Below are 11514 nucleotides of genomic sequence, written 5' to 3'. Positions count from 1 at the left end.
GAAGCCCATTTTATCCAGTGTAAAATCCGCCCTTGTATATATATATATATATATATAGGCCTCTCTCTCTCTCTCTCTCTCTATATATATATATATATATATATATATATATATATATATATATACAGGGTGAGTCAAAATAAGTGTTACAAGCCGATATCTCCCGAACTATACATCATATAAGAAAAATATTAAGAGACAACGTACAATACAGAGGGGCCTAAGAAATGAGTCAAACATTAGGTTTCCCCCGCCCCCCATGTTGGGGTGAGGGAGGTGAACGTGAAATTTTCAAATGGTAACATAGGTCGAGTGATACCTCGTTCGAAAGAGCTTAAAAAATTGAACAATTTTTGTAGGAAACAATTTTTGTTATGGGGCACCGTTTTCAAGATGGGCCCCAAAAATGGTCCTGTATCCGATAAAATTTCCAGTACTTATAAATAAGTGTTACAAGCCAATATCTCGCGAACTATACATCATATAAGAAAACTATTAAGAGACAACATACAATACAGAGGGGCCTAAGAAATGAGTCAAACATTAGGTTTCCCCCGCCCCCCATTTTGGGGGGAGGGGGGTGAACGTAAAATATTCAAATAGGAACATATGTCGAGTGATACCTCGTTCGAAAGAGCTTGAAAAATTGGCTTGGAGATATTGGCTTGTAACACTTATTTTGACTCACCCTGTATATATAAAATTCCAGTATATTGTGTACTGATTTGCGTATTATTAAACGTTGATAAATACTCTTCATTACAAGTGTTCGTGCTGTATGGCCACTATTAATTTATAGGTTTTATACTATGAATTATTTAACACTAAAACAATTTTTTGAGATTTAAGGCTTGAGTAAATTACTGTAGCCTACCGTGTACTCGTGAAATTTCTCGTTTCATCTCGACATATACTCGTGATTTTAATCAATTGAAGGACAATCGAATTATTTATGACATATTTAAATTGGAAATATTGAGTGTTAATGTGTGCACGAAAAGATCTCGTGGTAAGGTGTCTTCAGTTGGGCTTTTAATACCCAGCAAGACTGATGACGGAAAATAACTTAATGGTGATAATATAACAAGTGTATGCTATGATCTGAGCTCCTGTTTCCTGCATGTGGGATGTGATGTTTTGGCCTTATTAATTACCTACTTTGAGCGTAAATCTTCATGTAAGTGTAAGTAAAGAAACATGTCTATATCATGATGGAGAACCTCGTTTGGTCTAGTGGCTACCACGCTTGCCTTCGATGCGCGTGTTCCGAGTTCGATTCCCGGTGGGAGTGCGTTGAATGAAACAAGTGGTTCGGATTCCAATATAATTATTGGTTTACGTTTCCTTTAGCCGCCATGGCGTAACGCGGTATGTTAAATTCAAACAAACCGAAAAATTCCATCATGGTAGGAAATATCAAAATGAAACAAAACCTTATTAGGCAGGTCTGTACCCGAGATTCAACCAAAACACAAAAGCAACACCAATATCGCGTGGCAGGGGTACAGCGGGCGGGTCCTAGGAGTCCGGACGATCCTTCCCTAACATTGCTACTTTTTTCTTAGTAAATTTAGCCTACATTTGGAGGTTATTTTACAAATTTTAATATAATTGATCATCGTATTGAATTTGACCCCCTGATCAGCTTTGGATCCCTCCCAAAATAAAGTCCTGTGTACGTGCTTTGACCTTTGTATGTAAACATTGGAGCTACGGCGGCTACCTATGGTCCATTGAGTCCCTGGTTCGATCACAGCCGACGCCCAGTGCGTATTGTTGTGGACAAACACCATATCCGTGGGTTTTCTCGGGGCTCTCTTGTTGCTCCCTGTTTTATCATTCTTCCATTATCATCCATCATATCATCACCGACTCTCTTAACCTTGATGCATTGTCGTGAGGCATTAAAAAAATGCGAGTGTTAACACGTTCGCTGTGGCAGCGTAAAACTTGAGTTTGGATCTCAGTGCTATACGAGTAACCGTGTGTGTCGTTGAAGGTTAATTCGTGGATGCTAGTGATGTTAAAAATCAGTACAAACGAAAATACCACAAATACACAGAGGTAATCATATGTATAAAACAGCACCGCACGGAAATGATATATCGCACGAGGAACCGGTGACTCGTAACGCAGCGAACGTGTTAGGATTTTAATTAGATTTAGACATTAACAGCTTTCTAAGTTTTAACACAGGCCTGTGCAAGATTTCGATACGTAAATAGATATCAAAAATTGTACAAACCCGTGTGTCGAAATTTTGATGTTCGATATTGTGATATTTTTCGACATTACGAACTTTCAATATTTTCCATTTTCTTATAAAACTTAGTTATGTTTGATATTGCCTTATGCAAGATTACAAGATCAAATAATTCAATTTCTCAGTGATGTTATGACTGAGGCTCTCTGAGTACATAACATAGGCAGATCCAGAGGGGGCGAAGGGTCGTTAGCCCCTCCAGCGGCACAGCCACCAGTTTTGCAAAAGCCCACATTTCTTCATAAATAAAATTAAGCTAACTAACCAGCAGTGTTACCCCCAACCACCCCCTCAGGGGTCCGTCCTGGATCTACCTCTGCCTCTGGCGCCATCTACTGTTAAGTAAACTTTGGTTGACAAACACTGTGTGAGACAGTTTTCCCGGAATTCTCTAGTTTCCTCCCACTTTCTTCATTTCACCAATATCATCCATACCATTATCACATTCTCCCTTAGCCTCTGTGCATAATCGTAGAACGTTAAACCCCCAAACAAGAAAAAATGTTGCTCCAAATAACTGAAGACCAATTTCATTTTTAGTAACTTTGACACTAACAGAAAATGTATATATATAGGGTGTTCACGTGCATGCAGACGACTTCGGCAGATTGTAACTTAGAAAGTAATTCCGGGAAAATGTTTACAGAACTTTTTTCATGTTTCTGTGAGTAAATTCACCTCCCAAGCGTTGTAAACTGGGCACGTGAACACCCTGTATAAAAGACACCTTTTTATTTTGTATTGAACAAAATGTTTTAACAACAAATCAGTATGGTTTTCGAAGAGACAAAAATTCATCAAATGCTGTACATAAATTAACAGAATTTATTAGTAAGAACATAGACAACAAAATGGTAGTAATAAATATCACAAAATTATCCTATGCAAACTTGATAAATGTGGAATGTAAGGAGTAGTGTTATCTTTGCTTCGTAGCTACTTAAAAACAAAAACAAATTTTGAAAATCAGAAACGTTCAAAGTGAATTTAGGACCAGTTCCATTTTTCTAAAGGGTGTCAAAAAATTAAACTGAAAAATTTTGGGGGGAGATTCCTGACATCAAATGAAAAAAAGTAAAACAAACAGGAGAAAAAGCCTCTTTCCAGACTCAAAAACCACCTAAACGCGAAAAAAAACATTTTAAAACGCCGTAGCTTGAAAATTATGGGACCTATTGCAGGCAGTTAAATCAATTTGACAGAAGCTACTAAGCGCTCTATCTAAATACCCATGTTTCACAATCCTCTGGTATCGGCGGAATGAATTGTATAGAGGAACTACACTTTTAAGTACTACATGAGCATGAATAAGATAATCAAGTAGATGCCATTTAAAACTAATTTTATCTCACTGTAAGTAATCGAAAATTACTAACATAACTTTTCCCTTTCATAGAACTGTTATTAGTTTGGAGTGTTATGCAACCACATAGCATATCACAACTTAAGAAAAAACATTTTCCAAAACCAACCTCCTTTGTGTTACAATTCGTTACCCCGTAACCGGAGCATTGTGAAACATGAATATTTGTGTAAGTCTATACTTGTTTCGGTGTAATTCCTTCAACTACTACCGATAGGTTATGTAGTTTTTATGCTACAGCTTTTCTAAAATGTGATTCTCCGCGTTTTTTGGCGATTATAATACTCTGAAAAGAGGAATTTTTCTTCCAACGTTACTTAGAATTTTTCTTTCATTTGATATAAGGAATTATCTCCCGAATTTTGCCTGTTGAATATTTTAAACCTTGTATATATTATTGATTAATTGGTTATTTTGGATATCTCAGTTAATATTCATGGACATATACGTAAAAGGGAAATACATGAAAAATACTCATAGCGTAACATGAATGAAATTGATACAGATAAAGAATTGATAATTATCACATATACCGTCCATCTTAGATATCCCACTTAATAGTCATTGACATATGAATATACATAAAAGAGAAATACATCTAAAACACTACTCAGCATAACATGAAAAATATTGATACAGGTAAAGAACATATTTATATCATATAATAACATAACATACATAATCGGCCCTCTTGGATATCACGCTTAATAGAAATTGATACATAAATATATGTGAAAAAAATACATCGGAAAATACTACACAACATAATACGAAACAAATTGTGCAGATAAGGACTAGACATACATCACATAATATAAATCATCTTGAATATCTCAGTTAATAATCATAGCTATATAAGCAAACATAAAAGAAAAATACATGAACTAATTAATACAGATAAAGAAAAGAAAGATTAATATGACAAAAAAGTAGAAAATAGCGAAGATTAAGATCAGTACAGTATATACAAAGGGACGTAGATCAAGTGATGTAAGCATGAATAATAATACAGGAAATAGTAAAGATTACAACAAAATTTCAAAACTTCCAATTCAAACTAACAATACTATTCGTTGTTTCCTTTCTGTTTCTTTATCTCAAAAAGCCTATGTTCCCGATAATAAAGGATATTCTGCAGAGTTTCTAAGGTCATTTTAGATCTCCTTGCCCGTTTGATTGATCCAGCAATGGAAAACAGTCTTTCAACATCTTCTGATGTTGCCGGAATGGCAAGATAAGTTTTTGCTAGAGAGGACAACACAGGAAATTTCAGGCTGTTATTCTTCCAAAACTTCAATGGATCTTCGTCCATTGCTGGTTCGTGCAAATAAATGTCTAGTTCGTCTTTCTTAACATTATTTACAGGGGGACAAATTTGGTCCAAAACGTCAAACGGGTTGTTGATACTTAACTGGGAAGGTTTGAACTCTACATTTGAATTCAATACTTCATCACCTACACAACTGTCCAATGGTTGCAACACCCTATTATATTTTATGAATTCACTTCTTATTATTTGTTTTGCCCTGTCCACAGAAGGTAGGGAAGTACGAAATACACTTGCAAATGCATCCTCGAAAGTTCTTAGCTTTAGCCTAGGATGAAGGATTGAAGCAATTATGAAAGCCGGTTCAGCCATTGTGCTGCTGAATCGCTTCACCAGATTTTCCACTATTGCATAATGCAGTGAGGCGAACACACCTGCATGAGTTTTGGAAACATTTACATAAGCTGTAACTATCGCCAAAATAACTAGTGATGAAGTTACACCGTTGCCTTGTAGTTGGTCGGTTGCCACTGCCGATGGCTTCAATAATCCTATTAGGGATATTAGCTTCTTTCGATTTAGTCTGAACATGATCCTAGTTTTAGAATTCGGTCCCATGGAGTTGTGTTGAATTACCAATTCTTCTACTGCATTGAATACGGTCTCCTAAGTAAGAAAAACAAAGGAGTTGCCGATTAGAAAATGATCAATACAAAACACATGAAATACTCAAATAAGCATAAAAATATTTTTCACAAAATTTTTGAATTACAGTAAAACATGAACGAATACGTTGAATAATAAGAAAAAGAGGAAAGTAGAAAAAATCACGGTAATATTCAACGTTTCTCACACCATTACTTAAATACGTATCTGCTTTGATCCATAATCCTCCGCAGTACTTTTACCGTAATGCAAAAGTTGAATAATCTACTTCACCTATAGATGTAGCGGGAGTAATTAGTACGAGAAAATTTGTTATTGAAATGTTTATCTATCCACTCATTTCTCTACTACTTGCTTTCCATTTTTCTTCATTTCATCAGTTCTTTGCATCTGTTTGTCTTTCAAAAATTCTTCTATCAATTTTTCTGATATCCGGGCCAAAATTAAATAATTTATTAGAAGTCACTGACCTTGCACTTGCTTTTCAGATCATGTTAAGTATGTTCCTTTTTTCTCTCTTGCTCTAATAGTAGCTTGCCTCCCCTGCCCCCTTTGACGAAGTCACTGTACATGGTGTTCATTTGGCAAAACCCTCCAAACAATAAAGATTTATCTCAGACTGTTTTTATCGTTTATGGTTTTTATCCCATAGTTATCCTTCGTTTTTCATTATCATTTGGCCATGAAACAAACTCCTGAGAGATATACAACCTCTGTATACAAATATGTACTGTATTAATGTATAACTCGTAGGAGATGTTCTTTTTTAAAATTTCAACACTTCCAGTGTACCCCTAAAAATGTAATAAAGAAATAATAACCATGTTTTCTTTTTTTTTTAATATTCAATTAGAACTGGGCAATCTGCACAAAATTTGGAATTGACCAGTGGAAACGGAACGGCACGTTTCTAGCACTTGTGGTTTTCAAGATTTCATTGTCGAAAGGATTGGAGACAAACGTATAAACTTCTCTTTTGAGACAAACATATAAACCTATCATTTTAATAATCTTCCTTTTCAAAATCCCTTCAATGCATTGAGGGAAGAGGAGGCGAGGTACAATTTCCATAATATTAAAACTTCCAATTCTTTGTTCAGAAAATACATAGTGTGAAGTGTTGCTTAAGTTAGAGGTTTAAAATTTGATATATAAACTTAAAAATAAGGGACTAAGGTTTCAGCGTTTACGACAATTCTCTTCCCAAAGGAGGCAAGAGAGACAATATATGCTGTTATATTAAAGAGTAAAACTGACTCACTCATCTACTCTCAGGCCATACGTGGAAACGTAAAATTTGTTCAGAAAACTCCTTTTATTACAAGGGATATAAGAAAGAATATTTTGTTTTAGAAAAATTAAAAGTACATATGTTAAGTGGATAAAAGGGATTGATTAAAAGAAATAAAATACTACGAATCTCTGAAGTTCTAGATATGAAACTCAACATATAAACTGTTTATTATAAATAACTGTATTAGTTTTACCGTTTTCGAAAACTTTGCTGTTTCATCATGCATTAATTACCTTAATATTTACTTAATTTACGTACTAAACATAATTACTTGGCCGCAATGTGATTTGGCCATGCAGATGGCGCAGTTTCAAGTGAAGGTCAGTGAATTGGTTCGAACACTACTAATTTCTGGCTTTGTATATACGACTTCGTTACCTCTTGATTCCGATATTTCCTCAATTGTCTCACCGGAAAATTCGGCACTTCATCAGCAATCGAACACAGCGCCACGCGCAACGTATAACAACAAGGAAGCTAAAATTCTCAAGAGCTCTATATGTTTTTGTTATTAATATATTATTTGCTTCTTAAAATAACTTTTAAACTACTCCTAATTTCCCTGGAACTTCAAATTCAGTGTATTTGTAACATCGTTCCGATTATTTCCGATTTTGCTTTAGGTACTTACTGAACATCTAAGCAAGAGCACGAAATTTATTACACAACTAAAATCGAAATCACTTGAGGCAGTGTCGGACTGGCCAAGTTGAGGGCGCTTGCTGCGGGTCCGTAAAGTCCCCCATATATATTTTCTGTATTGAATAAATATGTAGTACAAAACAGATGGCAGAAAAATTACAATAATACTGATACAATTAAACGTATTCGTGAAGTTACTTCAATTATTTTGGCAGTTTTTTTACTCAGTTCTTTACTTCATGAGGCAATCAAATAAATTGCTTTATCCTTGTCTACATTCTGGAATAAATCTTTTTCTGTAAAGATAAAAAGTAAAGGAGACAAATGGTTTTGACTTATCGTAGATCTTAGTCTAGTTTTAACAATTTTCAGTGTAGAAAATGCCTTCTCACATGTGACTTAAGTACATGGGAGGCTAGGAACAAATTTCAAAGCAGTGTACAAATCACTTTGTTGCGAAAGCTGAAATAAAAGAGAAAATGTACATGATAGACTTTTGATTGTTTACATTTTCATTTTTTTCATACTCGGAGGGCCCAAGAAGACATCTTTCGGAAAGACGAACTTAGGCTTCTGCAACCTTTTTGGTAGGAAGACTCAAGGAAGCATTTGCGATCGCAAAAATTCGACCAAGGCCTACAGGTCCTGCGCCTCGTGATCCCTGCGGGGGCCCTCGGGCCTTTAGCAATAGACAAGTAGCCAATGTAGCCAGTCCGGCACTGACTTGAGACATTGTTTCTTGAGTAAATTATAACCGCAAATATCGAAGGCTGAATACTCTAGCAATAAGGCTACAGGGACCCAACATTAATTGCAATGTTACTGTCAATTTAAACTAAGTTTTCCATAATTATTTTTCTTTCTTTCAGCATTGCATTTTTCTAACAGTTCTCAAACAAGTTGTTTTCCAACAATTAAAAAGTATAGTTCTCTGTGATTACACATGTTATGAGCTCTATCTATGGTTAGCTTACGCGCCTTTTGCGAGAGACAAGGTTCGATTCCCGGTAAAAGCTCATGTCGTTCGGATCCCACATTAAGCTGTAGGTCCATATCTTATTTAGCCTCGCTGCTGAAGGGGATGCTACACTCTTTATTCCATTGTCATAGGGAATAAAACAAAGCATTTTGTTCCTGACCAAAAGTGACTTACGTGCCTCGTAATGTGTGCGGAACGATTGCTTCTGATAAAGAGCCATCTCGGGTGTAAAGTTTCCTAGTCGTTTCTTGATAAACTGAGTTTACGTTTTTGTGTATCCTAAAGGCATTTCAAGGTTATACTGTTTAAATTTAAAGAAATAGGTGTAACCAAAAGTGTGGTAAGTCACACGTGTTTATTATCCATCTCCTTTAGAGTATACAGCACAATCGAGAAAAGTAAGTTTTATAGTTTCTGCTTTCATCAGTGTACAGTACCTTGAACTTTTATTTAAATAAAATATTTCAAAATCATCACTTTGCTATTCCCAATACCCCTACCTTTGGTTCTACAATAAATATTCAACTTTAGACAGAGAGCTCCTTCGTGGCTAAGCGGTTAGCGTACGCGCCTTTGGCGTGGGAGACCCGGGTTCGATTCCCGGTGGGAGCTCATGTGGTTCGGATCCCACGTTAATCAGTAGGTCCACATCTCATATAGCCTCGCTGCTGAACGGGACGTAAAACTCAAAATCAATCAATCAATCAATCAACTTTAGACAGGTGACTAACTAATGGATTAATAATAATAATAATAATAATAAATCATAGACGGTGGTATTTAGAACACTTAATGCAATACTTTTTGATTATTATTATCTGTGTATTGTGAATTGATCAGAAATTTCAATCTCAGCTAGTTTTTCAGTAAACATGGCCACGTAATGGTTCTCAGAAAATTTATGTCTATACATCACTAACTAGAGAATGGGTAAACTTTTCTAGCATTCTTATTTTTGAAGGAAGGAGTAGAAACTTCTTTTAAATTTCCAAACTATTCTATAAACAAATGTGAGAAGTCTTATATTACAAGTGCGTCCGACAGGTATGAAAGCGAAAACGGTAAGAGCTAGTTAGTTTTTTTTTTCCCTTCAGGATCCACATCTCAGAAGCAGGTTCCATCTCTGGCCTTTTCCCTCTATTGAAAGCAGAAGTAACATAAGTATTACTTCTGGTTTCAATATTGAGTTCCCGTACATTGGAATTCTTAAAGTGTCATAATGTGAAATACAATTAATTCTTTAAAAAAAAATCTAGAACAACAAAACTCCACTACAGACCTAATGACTCAAGAAAGTTCAAGGTTGATCTTTGCAAATATGAATGCCCGCTATTACATCTTATTCTACTGTACAAACACAATTCTTTCGGAGTACTTGTATTAGTACCCACTTCGCAAAATCCCTATTTTATATTATCTTCTTCATCTACCTAAAGTACTGCGAAGCACTGAAATTACATATGCTTATAATTTGCCCTTATGCAACAAATATGTATCTCTTGCCTCGTAGACATTTCGGTCTTATTTATCATGTACAATTCGGTGAGATTCAAATTGCGAAGTTTCGCGTTGTATTACATCCTCCACATACCCGTTCGTTTCTCTCTTATTGTACTACTATCAATTTATTTTTAAAGATTTTATTTTCGAAACTTCTCACACTCTGTGTTTCTCCACAAATTGGCCTGCAACTTTAGTATCCATATAGCAAAAATAGGCTTTTATACTCCTTTAATTTTTTCACTTTTAGTTACAATGATAGGTTTTGTAAGTAGTAATGCGCATTTCCCCCTCTTTAGTCTACTTATCTAGTACTTCCGTTACTTTTTCTTTTACTACTGTTCTTCATTGTAATAATAGTAATAAGAACAATAACTTACCTCAGACAGCCTCTCCATTGCAAAAACTATGGAACTCCACCTAGTCTTCCCTGGAGCAATCAAACATTTGTTTGTCTTACTTTTTAATTTAGAAGTCCAGAACGGCGAACGCCGGAAAAATCTTATGATCTGTTCTGTTTCCTTCACTATAGTCTGGGCGTTGTCATCACTTTTTATTGCATTTTTTAGCACTAATTGTAGAGAATGTGCACAGCAATGTAGCCGTTGCCATCGCTTATGTGCTTGAAGACCTAGGTCCAATTAGTCTTCTATGTCCTGGTTAGGCTCCATGGTTTCGTCTACATCGGAATAGTCTTCGGAAATAATTTCTAAATCATTTCTTAGTTGCAAATCGATCAAATCATCTTCATTTGGTTCTTCGTTTGCAATTGTCCAGACATCTTCGAACATATCGTCCAAATTAAAAGCTTTCGTTATGTTCGAAGCGTTGTCTGCCATTACGTTACCCATTCTTTCAACAGTTATTCCTCTGGATAATAAAGTTTCCTCCACTTTATTTGTTATGTTTTCGCCTGTATGTCGCTCCGGACAGTGTGAAAAATCCAATATCTTACTTTCTAATTTCCATTCGTCGTTAATATAATGTATCTTCATACCCATGATTGATTCGTTCGATCGACTTGTCCACATGTCTAACGACATGTGGATTGATTTTTTTGTGCATTTTGAAGAGTAGCACCTAACGAAGAAAAAATGTTTTTCTCAACTTCCTTTCTTAGTTTTCTGTGCAATGTGCTTCTGCTTGGTAAATTTAATTCGGGTCTTAAATCTGATATAAACTTTCTGAATCCAAGCCCTTCAGTTAAATCCAGAGGTAATCCGTCAGTGGGTATAAGGTCTAATAGACCTTTTTCAAATACTTGTTGTTGTGAGCTTTTTTTTTTTTTTTTTTTACTTTCTTTATGTGAGACCTTGGGAGAAGATCGTCCAGAGTTTGTTGCGTTACTTTACTTTCTTCAAATTGCTCAAGCTTTTCTGGATGATTCGCCTGCAAAAAAGAAGAAACGGTAAGAATAATCATTTTCCCATAATGTGTATATCCACTATGAATTGTTAATGTATATGTAGAACCATTCACTAGCAAAATACAGAGGTTGATTCATGTATATTGAGCCGAAATCAATGTGCAACTGTACAGC

The 11514-nt window shown here is 35.4% G+C and overlaps 1 protein-coding gene across 1 annotated transcript in view; it reads right to left on the bottom strand.

Moving 5' to 3' along the window:
• Positions 1–3079: 3079 nt before the first annotated feature.
• The window catches only part of LOC145674598 (uncharacterized), a 50929-nt gene continuing 42494 nt past the window's right edge, over positions 3080–11514 (bottom strand). The window contains exons 2-3 of the mRNA XM_081744815.1: positions 10355–11363; positions 3080–5559 (exon numbers count right to left, since the gene is read on the bottom strand). Coding sequence (XP_081600941.1) covers positions 4693–5559; positions 10355–10372 — 885 coding nt within the window. The 5' untranslated portion in view covers positions 10373–11363 and the 3' untranslated portion in view covers positions 3080–4692. The remainder of the gene's footprint in view (positions 5560–10354; positions 11364–11514) is intronic.

Source organism: Thermobia domestica, chromosome 17, assembly GCF_964235325.1.
Source record: "Thermobia domestica chromosome 17, izTheDome1.hap1.1, whole genome shotgun sequence".
In the NCBI taxonomy this organism is placed as follows: Eukaryota; Metazoa; Arthropoda; class Insecta; order Zygentoma; family Lepismatidae; genus Thermobia; species Thermobia domestica.
The sequence above is the reverse complement of the archived record's forward strand: the minus strand, read 5'-3'. Positions and strand labels throughout refer to the sequence as shown.